This window comes from Uranotaenia lowii, chromosome 2, assembly GCF_029784155.1.
Source record: "Uranotaenia lowii strain MFRU-FL chromosome 2, ASM2978415v1, whole genome shotgun sequence".
NCBI lineage: Eukaryota > Metazoa > Arthropoda > Insecta > Diptera > Culicidae > Uranotaenia > Uranotaenia lowii.
Window position 1 is genome coordinate 114525575 of NC_073692.1, and position 19233 is coordinate 114544807.

Here is a 19233-nt window from a genome sequence, read left to right on the forward strand (position 1 = left end):
ATTTGCTGTCGGATGGCGGGTGCAAAGATGCACGTGGTGCGGTCTGACCAAGTCTGGTGTTTGCCAAGTTTTGGCTTTTACTTTCCGGAGCTTTTTGGTACGCTTCCTTATTTTTCTCCCGACTTTTCCCCGGGGCAGCAGAATTTCACTCGCGACGATTTTTCGCGTATGCGATTTTTTACCTCGCGCACCGGAAACGATTTTAACGTTTCCCTTCAATCCTGCACACTCAGGATCCTTCCTGTATTTTTGCCTTTTATTTTTCCTACACGCTTGCGCTACTTGATATGGGGTTGGGTTTTTGGATGAGTTATTGTTGCCAATCGCTTCAAATGTATCAAATTTGAGACTAATGACTTAAAATAAATTCAAATGCAACAACCTTTGTATATCTTTTAATGATAATATGTATCATACTATAACGTTCGAAATAAAAATACAAATTTTCGTGAAATGTATGGAAAATAACCAAAAATCACAGCTTACAAGCTTGTTTTACCGAAATTAACTTTTATGCACAGGGGTAACCCTTTGGCTCCAAGGGTCTCATTTTGTTTTGCATTAGAACAAAAAGAAATTCGACTTGTTAAAAAAGAGATCCAAACAATTCAATATACAGAGCAAAAAAAACACGACTGTTGTTTTAATTACTTAAGCTGGTTAACCCAATCATCAAAGTGTAGTTGATATTTTCGCAGTCAACTATAAATATAATAGATTTAAATACAAGCTGCTGGTTGACCTTACGCAATTGACTATGAATATAATACATTCAACTGTATTGGTGTAAATATGATTGATTCAACTACTATTGAATGATTAATTATAGGCATTCAACTATAAGTATAATAGATTCAACTTCAAACTGAATAGTGAAAAATGAAAAAAAAACCATATTGAAACAGCGACGGCCAGAGGTAAGATTGTGAAAATTGTGTGTTTATTTGATTAATTCTAAGATGTTTCTCCTATTTTTTCCTTCTTTTAGATTGATTTACGCCAGCAGGGGCAAGACATGACCAATAGATGTGGTCGGTGGACGTTGTGGCTGTGCAGCAGCCTAAAATGGAAGCGGTCTATTCTTACCATCCAATTAGCAGTCACCTTCGGTAAATGGATTATGCGATGCTCCAAAGAACAAGTTTTCATCAACCGGATGCCGATATTCAAAAAAAAAATTGTAAGTTTTGCTCTGTTTTTATTCCTTTGAATTATTTATATCAATATAATCTTTCGTATACAGAAACCTTTGACTGGTTCAACCCGACTGTTCCGTTCCACGCTTTGTAGAGAACTTTCATCAAACTCCCAAGGCATCATCACCATCATCAAAGCGAGCCACTCGATACTAACGGTGGTTATATTCTTGAGAGTCGCCGCTGAACGAGTAGCCAAAAACGTGAAAATCAATTAGTGAAAAAAGTGCAATGATATTCTGAATATTAGCAATATAAATGTAACTACGAGAAATAAACGAATAACTATTAAAAGAATGACCCAAAACTAACTTTTGAGATATGATAACTTCCAAAGTACACATAAGTAGATTCTACTAAAGTTTAACGACAAAAATCAATCATAGAATTCTAGCTGAATTTATTATATTTATAGTTAAATCAACTTTACCAGTATAGTTGAATTTACAGTAACCATACGATTATAGTTAAATCTATTATATTTATAGATAAATGCACAAAATCAATCATACAACTATAGTTGAATCTATAACATGTGTTATTGAACTTAAAATATCAATCAGATAATCTATTATAAATATAGTAAAAATCTTCAAATTTATAGTTGGTTGGGAATCAATCAGAAATATAATTAAATAGAGGCGGAATATAGTTGGAAAAACTATACTTTTTTCTCAGTCTAAGCTCATTTTTAGTAACAAAATGCTTGTTGAATGCTTACATTTTCTCTCACTACACGGGTTATATCTAATCGAAAAAAAATTTACATTCTGTACCCAAAAACATGGAAAAGACAGGTATTAGGTATCTGGCTAAATGCTGTTGAAGCACTCTATAGATATACTGTACACAAAATTAGGATTCTCTAAAAAACGTTCAAAGCCACGATCAATGCTTTTAACAGAGATAAAATCTGTTGAGAAATGAAGAAACTACAACGGTGTAAACGGGGTGATTTTCGTTTCACGAATTCGTATTTTATTGCGTATTTCAAGAGCACATTTTCGTGTTAACTGCATACTTTTGATTCGTTAACAATTATATTTTAGGTTATATTAAATCATTGTAGTAAACTGTTTTAATATAACTCTAATCCAGGTGAAGTTTCGGGTGAAATATTTTTATGATATAAACTTTAACAAAACTCACATTCGAAACCAATCGATCAATATTGAAATAAGTTATTGATGAAAACTAGTGCAATCTTTTTCGTTGCGTCATATCACGAGCAAAACCCTGTTGAAAAAAAAAATAGTATGATGTGACGCAACGACGCACTAAAATTTAAAAGTAACAACAGCCAGGTTTTTGTCAATTCATAAGAAACATTTTCACAAAACTTAGATAAATTCCGTCGTTTAACAGAGCAGAAATCTTCGATACCTCAAAGAACGGAGAAAAAAGGCTTCATCTTGTAAACCACTGCATAGAAAAAATGTTATTGGTTGCCAATTAAAGGTTAAATTGTCCAGTAATAACAAGGTCACGATCGACGGCGGCGAGCTGGAGATTGTCGAAGACTTTATTTATCTTGGTTCACAAGTGACTGCAGACAATGACACCAGCCGTGACATCCGGCGGCGAATGATCAGCGGAAGTCCTACCTACTATGGCCTACAAGAAGACATAGCCCTTGTACAAAGTGTAACCTGTACACGACGCTCATTAGAGCGTTTGTCCTCTATGGGCACGAGACGTGGATATTGCTCGACGAGGACTTGCGCACACTCGGATTAATCGAGCGACGAGTGTTAAAAACCATCTTTGACGGCGTACAAGAGAACGGAGTGTGGAGGCGAAGGATGAACCACGAGCAGATACGCTGGGCAGGACATGTTGCGAGAATGACGGACGACTTTCCTGCAAAACAGTTATTCGCTACGAATCAGGTAGGAACGAGACGAGCAGGGGCGCAACAAGCGAGGTTGCTAGACCAAGTGGAGTGCATCTGGTGAATGTGGGATGTACGGGAAATTGGAGAACGGTTGCCATGGACCAAATGAATTTTAGTAATTATTTTATAAAGTTATGTCGTGAGACGGAATACTATGAATATAAATAGGGCAAAGCACGGCGATATTTAGTTTATCTAGTAAAATTTTATCAATTTAAAGTGTTTAAAAACAAAACACTAAACAATTTTTTTTTTACAAATTATATGAAGGAACACAGGAATGGGACCTTAACTAAAATGACTACTTCTTGCTACAAAAATTTGATTAAATTGACTTATATTTTTCACTATTGACAAAGTTGATTTACTAGACTAATTTACTAGAGAGAATGTTGGTTTCTCTTTAATCAACATTTGGATCACCCTGTAACCGCAAGCAGTAATCAATCACGACCCGCGACAAACGCAGTAGCTTCACGGAACATTAAGTATGCATCCAAATACAAACACCTTGATTTCCTTTTCTTGGATTTGCCATTATCACCGTCTTACCGTTTGAGTATTTATTTTTTTCTATTTCTTCTGCTAGCTGTTTTGTAATTATAAACATATCAGCTCGTGCATCCGCGGCGCGACTTTCTGTGAATCGCATTTTCTGTTTACTTCCCGCAGCTGCTCCCGCCAGCCAAATGGACAAGTGGTTGTGTTACTGCTTATTTGTTGGAGGCATGCAAGGCAATACCACAAAAGTCGCTGCGTAGTGGCGTATACCACATACCTACCTACTAAGTTGCGGCCAGCCAACCGATGACGATGATTTGATGGACTTTTCATTGACGAACGGCTCCGGATTTCGTTTAGTCTTCACCATGGCTTCGTTCGATCGCGATCGGCGTGTTTGGAGCGGCCCTCGGCAGCCATGCGTTTTCAATCCAGAGTGCAATTTTGGCCAGATCGTAATGAATCTGTTGGAACGGTCGCCGGAAAAGGTTGTCCAAATTGACGGTGACACCGGACGGACAATGACCCGGGCCCAGATGCGCCTTCACATTGTGCGGGTGGCCCAGAATATCCAATCGCTGGGCTATGGCGTCGGCGATATCGCTTCGGTCGTGGCAGTGAATAGTGAATACCTGGCCCCTCTGGTCTTGGGCCTGCAGGTTATCGGCGTCGGATTCAATGCACTCTCGCCGACGTTCGACGAAAACGAAATGATTCACATGATGCGTCAAACGCAATCGAAATTGGTGTTTTGCGATGCGGATAATTACCACACGGTGAAGGCAGCGGCCGAAAAAGCAATCGAGGGTTCATTCAGAATTTTCATCATGGAACGGGCACCGGAAGAATCGCTCGATGTGATGCAACTGTTCCGGCCAACCGGAAAGGAGCTCGGTTTCTAGTGAGTCTTAAATAGTCTGCTAAATGGGATAAATTTCCATACCAAATGAGTTTAGTTATGAAAATCTAAAAAAAATTACTGTGAAAAGAAAGTACCTCTATTTGATGTCTACGAGCTCTGTGAGTTTACTGCTTTAAAATTGGAATCGCTCTCCTATTTGAAAACCGTAAAACCGTAACCGTAACAACACAATTATTCTCATGTGAATATAAAGTTCCCTTTAATTATATTCGTACCAATCATTTATGCCAACTTTGAATCGGGTTTCTTTCAAATTACTTTAAAAAAAAATAGAAAAAAAAATCCAAATGACTGTGCAATGAAACGAAAATAAAAGTATTGTGGAACAGTAAAAGTAGGTTATGATGCATTTTAAGACTGATAAAACAAGTTGAGTATGATCGTTATCGGTAGTCCGATGAGAGAAACGTAAGATAACATTCTGCATCGGCCAAGAGGCGTTGATAAACGTGCTGCAGTGATTCATTACTGATAAGTGTAAGGTCGTTGAATTTGCTCATGACATAATGAAAAGGGTTATTTTTTAAATGTTTAAGTGCATTTTGTGAAACAATAGGCACCTACGAATCATTTTTATGACGCAATAGTTTCAGTATTGCTATCACTTTATCAGATTAGGTTTTATGGTTGGCATACCTACTTTGACAATTTATAATGTAGATAAACTGCGAGATTCATTTCAAAATTTAATTATGAATCAACTTCTCATGAACCTTAAGCAAAATATTTGCATTTTCTACTGTGTGTTTTGATAAAATCAAGCTAAAGACGACTCATTCATGTTATCTCAATGATTCAACCAACCTTGACAATCTGGTTGCACACGTTTAAAAATGAATTATTAAGTAAACTTTTCATACGAATTTGTTTTTCATTTAAGGTGACTAATCGGTTATAAAAATAGTTGGTGTAAGGGTTTACAAAAAGTAAATTTAATCATATGATAACGACTTGGCATGAATGAATAGAACAGGTAATGCAACCAAAAGATTCAGAACTTTATATCATTTTTTCATTGGTTGAATTTTTATTTTTTTATTTGCTTTTGTAAGCTTATCATAAATTGTTTTGTAACCATTTCAAGTTTAAATTGAAAAATAACATGGAACATTTTTTTTCAGGTATTGGCTCGACTCTTCAGTCAGATCGAGCGTTATTAATCTGATGCATTGAATAATTTCCTTTGAATAATGTTGATTTAATTGATTTTAATACAAGCACAAAGATTTTCACTTTTGTCTTGAACTACGTATGGTATAACTGATTCCTACATATAAAATCAGCTTGAAAATTTCTTTTTTGGAAAGAATAAATACATAAGTTGCAGTCAAATATTTTCTGGAAAAAAAAATGTAATTATTTAAACATCAGAGTGCAAAGAATAGCAGTTGAAAATGTAAGGATTATGCTTGCTAGCTTTTGAAACATGGAATGTTTGGATTAAGGTTCTTGATACCAACCAATGCTTTAGCTATAGAAACAAGTTTTTGTGAATGATTTGTTATTTCTTTCTACAGTAAAGCGATCTAATAGCTAAAAATATATTGAAAATACCTTGAGCCTTTTTTTGTTTAAAATCAAATGCTTTTTTCAAATAAATTACCCAGACAACCATTTGGTGGGTATTTCGAATTTGCAACGCTTATATACGTGCAAATATACATGTAAACATATCGTATATAATGTAGCAAAACCAGTATATACGTACCATTTTGGAGGCCATATAGGTACATTAGCAAACATATTCTTGATTTGGATTGTATTAAATTACGATTTGCACGACTTGTCATGCGCATCATTTACGACTACCCTGATTCTTTTTGGAATATACTATGACAATTTACATCATCATATAGTTGATTGAGGTTGTAATATACGACATTTTTCGTAACAATATGGAAAGTTTGATGACTTAATAGGTCGTCTTCTCCGACTTGAGTGCAGGGCTCTCATTTTCCGTCAGCTGAATATAAATAAGATTACTATTTTTTTTGTACTTTAAATCAATTGGTTTATTCATCCCCAAAAATAATAAAAATAAGATTATTTCAAAGACATGCGTTTTGCTGTCAAATTCAAGTTTATATCGTACAAATTTATTATTTGCCTGATTGCTGATTTTGAATATATATAAGTTGAATATATAAATTCAAGAGGATTTGCTTCAAAGGCATTAAACCAAAAGCAAATCGTATATTTCTATAACTAAAATCTTTTAAATCGTAGAACACGTCATCGATGATCTAAAAATAGATCAGTATTTTGAAGCCTCCTTAAATACGAGTCTAATCATCGATGTCGTATTAGGTATACGATTGCATGTACATTATTACGAATCAATGCAGTTATATACGATTTTATAGCATATATCTCCAAGTGGCAAGCAAAGTTGCGAGCTTAATTTCTTTCTGCTAAGATCTATCATCTGGTTGTTATAATAATATAAACCGTATTTCATATTAAAAAAATCTTAATTTCGAATAATTTTATGCAAAGCACGACAAAATCTGTCAATCATGGCTGATCATCGTCCCAGACAACCATTTGGGGGTATTTCAAATTTGCAACACAAATATACGTGCAAAAATACGTGTAAACATACCGCATATAATGCAGCAAAACCAGTATATACGTATTATTTTGGAGTCCATATAGGCACATTAGCACACAATTTCTTGATTTGGATTGTATTGTCGTAGTAAAATCATGCAATGTATTCAAATACGATAAAGAATATGCATGGGCCGCACATTGTAGGTGCAGATCTACGAAAATGAGTTTAAATTTCATTGTATACGATATAATCTGTAAAATGAAATACGTCTTCTGGTTGTCTGGGGTATATCGGTCGTTTCACAGATTTTTTACAAATTGTCGTACACAAAGGTCGAGTTCATATGTACATAAATACAAGTCTCTCTTCTTATCGTAATAAAATCATGCAATGCATCTAAATACGATAAAGAATATGTATGGGCTGCACATTGTAGGTACCGATATACGAAAATGAGTTTAAATAACATTTTATACGATATAATCTGTAAAATAAAATACGACTTCTGGTTGTCTGGGTATTTCTTTTAGTGATATTTCAAGTGAATCCAATTTCCTGGTTCACAATACATGTATTGTGTTACATTGATTTTGTGTGAGATAGTGGTTTCTTTATTCTCGTTCAAAAATAAAGGGTGTACGAAGTCACATTGCACCACTTTTAAATGGCTTCAACTTTTCACCCGTTGAGTATTTTCTATTGATATTTTGGGTGAATTTAGTACAATGTGTATTTGTGCACGCTGTGTAAGTTTCACTACACTCAGAAAAATACTATTATACATGCCATAAGATTCTCTTATGAAGTGGCGCCATAAGAAAAATCAATGAAATTCATAAGATTATCTTATGACGCGAATGAATTCTGCAGATGAACACCTACTTCAATGAGAGGTTGTTGCTTTTCATAAGAGGGTCTTATAAAAACAGGATATGTCACGTTTGAAGCGAAAAATTCGAAACAATTGATGTTAAAAATTTATTTTATTGTTCGGCTAATTTGTTTAGTACATACATTATGATCACCATCAGCTGAGCACATCAATATCCGGTTCCACCGGTTCCGGTTTGTTCGGCCGCATACGGTCCTTTGACCTTGGGTTTTTCCCGTTCAACGTTTGCTGAAAAGTAAACAAAAAACAAATTAAAGTTTTCAAATATGTTTAACAATCACTAAAAATAAACTTTATTTCAAACTTACCATTTAGAACAATAAAATTAATAATTCCACAACTTCGTTTGACGATTGAAAAATGACTGATGGAATCGATATGTTCATTATTTTTCCTCAATGACGTTTCTTCTATTTTTCATAAGAACTTCGTATGAAAATTGAAAGAATTTCATAAGACTCTTATGAAAAATTAGTTTGGACGCAAAAAAGGGTCTCATAAGACGTATCTTATGAAAATTATAATAAGAATTTGCCTGAGTGTAGCAGAAGTGCAGTCGTTGCGAAGATGGAGTCGGAAGAACAGAAGCGACGCAAAGAAATTTTGCGCACGTACCTCGAAAATCCGGATATTTCTCATCAGCATCAGCAAGAAGCTGGGAATAGTACATTCTACGGTGACTCGTGTTTTAAATCAGTACCACGAACGTTTAACCATCGATCGGAAAGAAAAAAGTGATAAAAATGGATCTCCGTATAATGTTAAGGATCACAAGCGGGTAGTTCAAGCTTTCAAGAGGAATACCAAAAGTTCAGTTCGAGATGTGGCGAAGAAACTGAATCTAACCAAAACTTTCGTGCAAGATGCGAAAAAACGTGAAAGACTACACACGTACAAAGTCCAAAAGGCGCCTAATCACGATGAACGGCAGAATACGGTAGTTAAAACACGTGCACGGAAGCTCTACACCCAGATGTTGATGAAACCACATTGCCTCGTTATGGATGATGAGATGTACGTAAATGCAAACTACCGGCAGCTTCCAGGGCTCCAGTTTTTCACCGCTTTTCATAAATTCGATGTCCCTGAGGACGTTTGAAAGCAGAAGATGTCAAAGTTTGCCAAAAAATACATGATTTTGCAAGCAATTTGCTCGTGTGGAAAGCGGAGCACCTTATTCTTAACAAATGGAACGGTCATTAGACAGGTGTACCTAAAGGAATGTCTCCAAAAGCGTCTACTTCCTCTTCTGAGGCCACACGATGATCCTACGGTTTTCTGGCCGGTTTTAGCCTCGTGCCATTACTCGAAAGAGGTTTGGAGTGGAACAAGGCTAAGGAGGTCAATTTCGTTCCGAAGCATCTCAACCACCCGAAGGGACCGGCACTGCGACCAATTGAAAAGTACTGGGCCATCATGAAGCAGACACTTCGGAAGCATCCTAAGACCAAGCCCACCAATGGTTGCTAAACCTCGAATCGAGTACATTCAGCAACATATCTATCAACCCATCATCGCACCAACAGTCGCTAACTTGATTCGAGAAACAGCATTCGAGCAGTAGGTTGTTACAGGGTGCGTTTATGTAGCAACCCGGTAGCAACGCAGCCGGTCGTCGCCTTCAGAAAATAAACAAACACAAATACCAACCTGGATGGCAACAATGGGTGCGAAAATCAGTAAATAGATAAAAACGCAACCAATCAAACCATCTAAAATACCGACCGAAATAGCAACGCCCGGTGGGCTTGGTCTAAGGAAGTGAAATCAGAGGGAGAAATGAAGAAAACATGGATTGCTACGTAAAAAAAGTTGGTCCAAATGTTGAACAGGACCTTATGAGTAGTGTAAAGAAGAGGGTTTGTACATTTGGATATGCAATTGAAATTGAAAAAACAAACACGGGAAAATATTCATAACATGTTTTATTTTACTCCCTAAAAGTTTGAAGGTGATTGATTGAACGGGTGAATTTTGCCGAATATTTTTGTGAGTCGCAATTTGATTCCGTACACCCTTTACCAATCAATATTATATTTCATTTGACGGGACCTAAAATAACACTTCTTTGAAAAACAAATTAAAAGAAAATCGTGTAGTTCATTGATCTACCCCTATTTTTAAGGGGCCGTTAAAACATAACGTATCGCAAATTTCCCTACTCAACATACTCGTATTATATTTTCTATTTGAACTTAACAAAACAATCAAGCTGTTATTTCCTTTTCTCCTTAAGTTATGAAAACCCAAATTCAAATATCTCGGCTGTTAAAATCAACTTTAAATCTTTTCGTAGGTAAGGCAAATAAATTTTCTATCGTTCTTCTAGACTTGGATCTATATTATACCACAGCGCTCCTAGTGTTCGGATCTGGAATGTTTTGCCACTATTTTGTTTTAGAATATTTCCTCTATCAGTGCTGGAAATTTCACTACCATTCGTTGTTGCAAAAAAGTAACACGTTATGGAAGCCACGAAACGAAAATTAATTTTGGACACCTACGTCAAAAACTCGACGTTTCGGGCCAGTAAGCAACCGAACCGGACATTGAAGCAGAATAAAGTAGCCAAAGGACGTACCCGGAAGTTGTACAACAAGGTTCTAACGAAGTACGACGGATGCATCCTGATGGATGACGAAACGTACGTGAAGATGGATTTTGGGCAACTTGCTGGCCAAAAATTTATAAAGCCACTGGTCGGAATGATGTCCCCGGCAAGTACAAATTCGTTTTCGCCAATTAGTTTTTTTGACAAACAAGACCATGGACTCCAAGATGTAGGAGTGCCTGAAAAAATGTTTTCTTCCATAGATTAGTTCCCAGTTAAGTTTTGGATAACTATGAAAATGTATTCAAAATTCAAAAATTCTGTTAAATCTGTGAATTTTTAAAAATTCTGTTTTCTGTGACACAGATTCTGTGTTGAAAATTTGCTCAAAATTCTGTGAAATTACAGATTTTTCTGCGATTTCGGCAACCTTGATTGAATGTGGCCTCCATTATTCTAAAAGTGCAGAGTTGAGAGTCTTCAAGCAGAAACTAGTAAAATTTTGAGGAGTTTGGAACGCGTCGAGAAGATATGGTAAGACCGCTGCAAAAAATGACTTTTAGCTCCCATATGTTTTTCGATGTCACCAAGCATCAGTGTAACATTTGAGATGATTTGGTTGATTTCTGAGTTAGCGCAACGTGTTTCAATTTTGTATGAAAATTTGTATGGAAGTAGAAATTTTTGCACATTAAATCATCAAGAAAATTCAAATTAACATGAAATGAAGTTGGTTTTTGATTTTTGGTTTTGACTATTCCTAAGCTTCATGTTTTGCTTACATGACAAGCAGCTAAACATTTCATGTACAAAGTTATAACCATTTCAAATAAAAAAACAGAATTCATTGAAACGAATTTAAAAATGGTAGACTTTGCATGCTAGAGCTTTTGAAAATTTCATGAAATGTTTTTATTAATTTTAATCTTGAGTTGGCATTTCGGCAAATTTATAGAATCTAAGTATAATTAGTTAAAGATGATGAAAATACTAGGTGGACAAATCAAAACTAGAGCGCTTCGTTTCTTCTACCCAAAGCGCTCTAACTTTGATCTGTCCACCTAGTAGTTTCATCATCTTTAACTAATTCTACTTAGATTCTATAAATTTGCTGAAATGCCAACTCAAGATAAAAATTAATAAGATTTCCGCGGCGATCAAAATAATATAACATAATTTATTGGCAAAAGAAGGGGGAAAATGCGGTTCTCTGGTGAAAAAAAGATGAAATGTTTTTGCAAAAGTTTAATAAATCAATTAGTTTAATAGCTATGCAGAGCAACTTTTTAAATTTTTATTCTTATCCTACGGTTTCACAGCTTTCAAATAAGCATTCAAAACCGCCAAAAATTAAAAAAAAATAAGAAAACAAAATTTTATATAACATCTAATATAGTTTCTGGGGTACAAGTTAAGTTTTCGCTTTGTTCACACGAAATGTACTGCTAGAATCAAGGAATATTTTTCATCCAAAATTATATTTTTTGGAACTTTCAGAACATCTCTGGCTATTTTTGAATGAAAATTTTGTTTCCCAAATGAATTTCCATACAAAATTTAAATTCGTTGCGCAAATTCAGGACTGGATGGATCGCTTCCAAAACATTAATTGCTATTTCTGGCTGGAAAAACAATCTAAAAAAGTTATGGGAGACGTAAAAATTTAAGAATTATAGATTTCCATTCAAAGCTTGCAGCGGTCTAATGCGCATTGATTACGAAAGAACTCGAATAACTCAGTGCACTTAAATGATAATGAGGAAATAAAAGAAAATTACATCGAATTTAAAAATCACCCAAAGGGTTTTCACAAAATATAAATTTAATTTTTTATTTGGCTTTGTAGTCCGAAGTTCTAATTTCATTTGTCAGCTTCGATTAAAACAGGAAAATATAAGCTCAAAATAATTGAAATGAAGTTGGCTATTTTCAAAACTGTTGCTAAAATCGATTTATAAAATATAAAAACTATACACTGTATTTAAACTTAACCTTAACAGAAAATTGTAACATTTTTAAAATTAAATCGAAATTATATATCTTTAAATATTTTATCTTTAAATTTACGTGCTATGGTATACAAACTATTAGACAGTGATTGGCATTAAAACGCTTATCGCTCATTAATGTGCTTTGTTTTTGTTTGAGAGTTCATTTTCTCCCAAATTATTGGTGAAATAACGGATAAGCAAACTCCACCAAAGTCACCTTTTCTCAGTTGGTGGTGCTTTTTTATCTGCAATTTCGCCAAAAACTAAGAATGGAAATAATTAAGAAAACAGAACTAAATTGGCATAATGGAGAAGGAGGACTTTAAAAAAATGTATCTTTTTTCATTGTTTTTTGCTTTTCTTGTTTTTTTTTATTCGAAGAAAGTTACAATGACCAAGATGATTTGAAAGAAAAATCAGATTATTTTAAGGTTATCCTTCTTATGAACGGCTTTCCAACTTTTCGAATTTATGGGAATGAGAAATTTTAACCTACCTACCTACCTAAGGGTCCAGCGCCGATTGACCGGCGCATAGGGCTGAGATAAAAGATCTCCACTGCTGGCGATCCGGAGCCAGCGTCTTCACTTGCTGCCAGCCAAGGTTCTCGTCAACTGTGCGGATTTCAGCGGCTAGACTTCGCCGCCACGAGCTTTTGGGCCTGCCTCTTCTTCGATGCCCATCTGGATTCCAGTCAAGCGCCTCTCTGCAAATCTCGTTTTCATCTCTTCGCAGCGTGTGCCCAATCCATCTCCACTTACGTTCCCGAATCTCGATTTCTAGCGCCTTTTGATGACACCGGCGATGAAGTTCAACGTTTGAGATCCAGTTGCCAGGCCACCAAGCGCGGATGATGTTCCGCAGGCACCGATTCACAAAAACTTGCAGTTTTCGCGTCGTCACCGCATATGTGCACCAAGTCTCACACCCGTACAGCAATACGGATTTGACGTTTGAGTTGAAGATTCGGATCTTAGTTCGTAGAGAGATCTGGCGTGACCGCCAGATGTTTCGGAGACTCGCAAACGCAAATCGGGCTTTTCTGATCCGGGTTTCGATGTCCTTCTTGGTACCACCATCAGGCGTAATCTGGCTACCAAGATACTGGAAGCACTCCACTGTCTCAACCTGTTGTCCAGCTACCACGAAATTGGAACGATTTTCTGTATTGATTTCCATCGACTTGGTCTTTCCGACATTGATTTTGAGACCTGCTGCCTTGGAGCTTTCGGTGAGGTCGTCGAGTTTGCTCTGCATGTCTTGTTGTGTTTGGGCGAGCAAAACAATATCGTCTGCCAGGTCAAGGTCGTTCAGTTGCTCCATGGTTGAAGGATTCCACGGCAATCCTCGGTTTGGTCTACAGTCAATCGATCCAGTCAAGATCTCATCCATTACGATGAGAAAAAGCAGCGGTGACAAAATACATCCTTGTCTCACTCCAGCAGTTACCGGGATTGGTTCGGACAAGACACCGTCGTGTAAGACCTTGCACGAAAATGCCTCGTACTGTGCTTCGATGAGATGGACTAGTTTCTCTGGGACCCCTCGTCGTCTAAGAGCAGCCCAGATGTTTTCGTGGTTCAGTCGGTCAAATGCTTTTTCGAAATCAACGAACACCAGCAGAAGAGAGTCCTGGAATTCGTTGATTTGTTCCAGTATTATTCGTAGCGTTGTGATGTGGTCCACACATGATCGTCCGGATCGGAATCCAGCTTGTTGCCGTCGGAGTGTAGCGTCGATTTTCTCCTGGATCCTGTTCAGGATCACTTTGCAGAGTACTTTAAGGGTTGTACAGATCAAAGTTATGCCACGCCAGTTACCGCACTCTGTTAGGTCTCCTTTCTTTGGGACCTTTACGAGGATACCCTGCATCCAGTCGGCCGGGAATGTTGCAGTATCCCAAATGTCAGCGAAAAGACGGTGCAACATTTGTGCTGACAAGGCAGGGTCGGCTTTGAGCATTTCAGCAGGAATGCAATCGATTCCAGGCGCTTTGTTGGATTTCATGTCCTTGATTGCCGCTTCTATTTCAGCCAGCGTGGGCGCTTCCGAGTTGACGCCATTAATGCGACTTACTGTGGGCGCCTCGAGCTGCGGGTTCTGTTGGCCATTGCTATTTGTAACTCGGAAAAGTTGATCAAAATGCTCAGTCCAACGCTTGAGCTGATCTGTTCGATCTGTCAGCAGCTGACCTGCTCGGTTTTTCAGCGACATTCTTGCATTAGTCCTTGCACCACTAAGGCGGCGAGAAATATCATATAATAATCGGATATCTCCAATGGCGGCGGCTCTTTCTCCCTCTTCGGCTAGGGAGTTTGTCCAGGCTCTCTTGTCTCGTCTACAAGCTCGTTTAACTGCCTTTTCCAGCTCCGCATATCGTAAGCGGGCGGCTGCTTTGGCTGACCCGGTACATGCCTGCTCAATTCCGACTTTCGCCTTTCTCCGATCATCGATCATCCTCCAGGTTTCATCCGACATCCATTCACTTCGTCTTCCACAAACTTTACCGAGAGTACCATGGCTCGTCGTGATAAAGGCATTCTTGATTCCACACCACTGTTCTTCGACTGTTCCGTCTGTCGGCAGTTCCGAGGCTCGGGATTCTAGCTGTTCAACGTATGCCCTTTTCACCTATGGATTCTCCAACCGGCGGACGTCGTATCGACACCCGACTTTCTCCTCGCGCCGTTGGACACGCGCAACCCTCAGTCGTATCTCGCCAAGGACGAGGTGATGGTCGGATGCAATGTCTGCGCTTCGTTTGTTGCGGACATCAAGAAGGCTCCTTCTCCATTTTCGACTGATGCAGATGTGGTCAATTTGATTTTCTGTTCGGCCATCTCGGGATACCCAAGTGACCTTATGTGCTGGTCGATGGGGGAAGAGCGATCCGCCGATCACCATGTTGTTGTTGCCACAAAATTCTACAAACAGCTCTCCGTTTTCGCTCATCTGTCCTAGACCATGGCGCCCCATGATGCGCTCAAAGTCCTGATTATCGGAGCCAATCTTTGCGTTGAAGTCGCCTAAGTGGATTTGAATGTCACCTTCCGGAATTCTCTCAACCACGCTGTTCAATTGACTGTAAAACTGCTCTTTCTCCTGCAAATCGGCAACGTCAGTTGGCGCATAACACTGGACCATTGTAAGGTTTCTAACCCGTGTTCTGAATCTGGCTACGATTATTCTTTCGTTTATCGGTTCCCATCTTATGAGGGCCGCATGGGCCTGCGGGCTTAACAGGAAACCAACTCCTCGTTCCCGAGTAGCATGTTCTCCTCGTATGCCAGAGTAAAGCAGTACTTGCCCGGACTGTGTCTTGTGTTCTCCAGTGTTAGGCCAACGGACTTCGCTCAGTCCCAATATCTCTAGCTTGAGGCGGCTAGCTTCTCTAGCAAGTTGAGCCAGCTTTCCTGGCTGGGCAAGGGTCAAAACATTCCAAGTTCCAATTCTAGTCCGTGTTTTCATGCTAAAAGTCGTTGCCAAAGTTCCAATTCGGTTATTTCTTCTCTCAGTTTCTGTAACAATATAAGGTATCAGGAGCAGTAGGTTGTTAGCCTAAAGTCCCTATCCCGCGATGGGGCTGCCATCTTGGACTTAGCTGGCGGGAGCTGCATTTCATAAATTCAGCCGCTTGCTGCAAGACAGACGCTGTTTGAGCCGCCCCTGACCTGGAGAACAGACGCTCGGTTGTTGTTGCACGCCGCCCCTGACCTGGGGAACAGACGCGTGCGGCCACCTTCTCAGTCTGCATGCGACCAAAGCATCCACCGGGGTTGGGTACCCGATCTCCGCTTAGGTTACTCGCACCCCAGCCGGCACCGCGGGGAGGTAGAGATAGGAGTTGTGAATAAGAGGTGATATGACCACTATGGTCATATCACCTCTTATGACCATAAGAAATTTTAAAATAACGATAAATAAAATTTTAAAATAGGTATGAGTAAATTTTGATTTTTTCCAAAGAACAACACATAAAAGTATTACAGAAGACATGTAGGGACGAATGCCTCTTGTGGAGTTAAAATCCCTTTAAAAAAAAAGTATTACAAAAGAGCTCTTTTATTATAATTTTTTTTTATTTTTTCAAATCAAGAGCGTAAGAAAATTTCGGAATGGTACTTTGATGTGAACAATCCCGTTCTGCCGACCAGTTATTAGTGACCGATTTTTTTTATTTCTATGGGATGAATAAGCCTCTCTACAAAAACGTTATTACGTTATATACTTTATATTAAATACTTAAAAGAGTTTTTTTATTTGTTTTGATCAATGAAGAAGAATTTGCAAAAATCCTTACTGGATCTCGGAAATCTTTCTGCTACCATATGATTGTAAAACATGCAAAAACAATTGATTATGGATAAATTTATTTTACAGGTAACCCACTGAAATTCATTTGCATTAAATACTAAAGAAAAAACATTGTTGTGTGGCCCGCAAGCAAGTTTCAGTACGAAAATTTGGCCCGCCTGTTGAAAATCTTGGCCACCGATGGTTTATTTAGATCATAATGCAGTGCGCAAATTGTATTTTTATAAGGATGATCGTAAAAAATTATTAAATCGTGCTACATTTTTTTCCGTCAATTGAAAACCAATTTGGTTTTTTAAATATATGAATGAACCACAAAACAGTAATGTAACAAAAATAAATTTATTAAAGAAAAAACATACTATTAGAGAAAAATGCCCCGTTATGCCTTTTTTTTCGTTACTAATTTCGCCTCATTGATATTTATTTCAGTCCACGATACTTGGGTGACTCGTACAAATTGACCGCTTCTATCACCTGCTCATCTGGAACCACCGGTTTGCCAAAAGGAGTCTGTTACTCTCATGCGCTAACGATTTCCGGCTTCTGTAAAGTAGCGTAAGATAATTCACAACATTTCCCTACATTATTTTCAACAACATTTTTTTCATTCTAGGAACTTTGACGACGGCATCAGTTTGAATTTCAGCACCCTGTATTGGGGAACCGGTGTTTACGTGCTGAACATGTCAATCATGAACAACTGCACCAGACTGATCACTCGCAGGCAATTCTCGGCCGATCTATTCTTCGAGCTGATTGAAAAGTTCCCAATCAAGTTCCTGTACACCCCCGCCTCGTTTGCAGCATCCATAGCGGCTGATCCTCGGGCAGCAAAAACCAATCTGTCCAGTATTAAGGTGTGGGCCCTTGGAGCTTCTAACGTATCGGAGTGTATTCGAGATGAGGTGGACATCTTACTGAAGCCGCAGGGAGGAAGGTCATACAATTTCTACGGAACCTCCGAGAGTGGATTCATTGCTGCTGATTTCATTAAAAGGAAACCGAAAGCCGTCGGAAGAGTGGGAATCAACATGCAGGTGCGCACCTTGGATGAGAGCGATCGGCCTTTGGAGGTTGAGGAGCAGGGTGAAGTGGTCGTCAAATCTGTTGGAATTCCCTTCTTGGTGAGTTGACAATCCTTTATAAGTGGTTCTGTTGACGTTTACGACATAACTTGATTGTTCATCTTGTTGCTTTTTTACAAAGGGGTACTACAAAAACGAAGAAGCGTCTCGAGTGGCTCTGGACAGTGATGGATGGTTCCGTACCGGAGATATTGGCTATTTCGACGAGGAAGGTTATCTGTACTTAGTCGACCGGAAGAAGGAAATTCTCAAATATGCTGGCAACCAAGTGTCGCCCAGAGAAGTCGAGGCAGTGATAGAATGCATCGAGGGAATTTCACAGGTGTGTGTCGTTGGAGTTCCCAATGAGGATAAAACTTCGGATCTTGTAACAGCAGTGGTAAAATTGGATGGAACGGCAAAACTGACTGCCGAAGACGTGATTTCAGTCGTAGCAAAACGCCTCAGTGACCCCAAACACATTAGAGGAGGAGTCTACCGAATTTTCGAATTTCCGATGACTAGCAACGGCAAAATTGTCAGACGTGAAGTAAGGCGAATGCTTTTGGATGGTGAAATAAACAAAAGACTATGAGGGTTTTTACTTAACATGAAGATCAAAAAAGTTTCACTCTACGAAAGAAAAAACCATAAAACAAATTAAAATAATTCAATGAGGGTAAGAACTCTAAATATTGATTTCTGTTATAAAAATATATTTCTTTGATAAAATTTTCATAGTGTAGCTTGAGTTTATTCCACAGATTTGAATCAATATGAATTTCACGCACTAATACAAATATATTTTGAAAGGGTGAGTGCTCCTACTTTGGACATATAGCCTGCTTAAGTCCTAAAATGTCGAAAATTCTAAACAATTCATTTTGCCAGCATAGGATTAAAAAAACTCCTATGCACACAGTGAACTCTTATTTTTCTTAAATCCTGTATCCACTTTTTGCCATAAAAAGTCTTTCTGATTCAATTTTCAATTTTTTTTTAAACTATCAGAATTTAAAGAAAAAAACCAGTGATAAATTAGACAGCCTAATAAGTGGAGCACGTTTTGCAAAATCAGAGTGAACATGGAAAAATCGAGTTTTTTTACCGTCCAAGTTAAAGTTAAAAGAGAAATTACTTCCACTGTAATATGTTCCTAAAGTAAATGAAAATCAATGGAAAACCCGGAAAATTTGAGAAAGATCCGAAAAAATTAGACTCTTGACTTTTAAGTTCCATTTTTAGACCTGAAATCACCGAAACTTTGTTTCTATACCCAAAAATAAACAAAGGTGCAAATTTTAGATTGGAACATTATTCAGAACCAATATTGAACATTTCTAGCATTGTT

The 19233-nt window shown here is 37.9% G+C and overlaps 1 protein-coding gene across 1 annotated transcript; it reads left to right on the forward strand.

Annotated features, from left to right (window-relative positions):
- The first annotated feature begins 3905 nt into the window (after nt 1–3905).
- On the forward strand, nt 3906–18477 carry LOC129745543 (probable 4-coumarate--CoA ligase 2). Its single transcript, XM_055738663.1, has 4 exons — nt 3906–4492; nt 17248–17373; nt 17432–17942; nt 18025–18477. Exons 1-4 carry the CDS (start codon nt 3912–3914, stop codon nt 18475–18477), a joined length of 1671 nt encoding a protein of 556 aa, XP_055594638.1. The 5' UTR covers nt 3906–3911.
- Nucleotides 18478–19233: the final 756 nt, after the last annotated feature.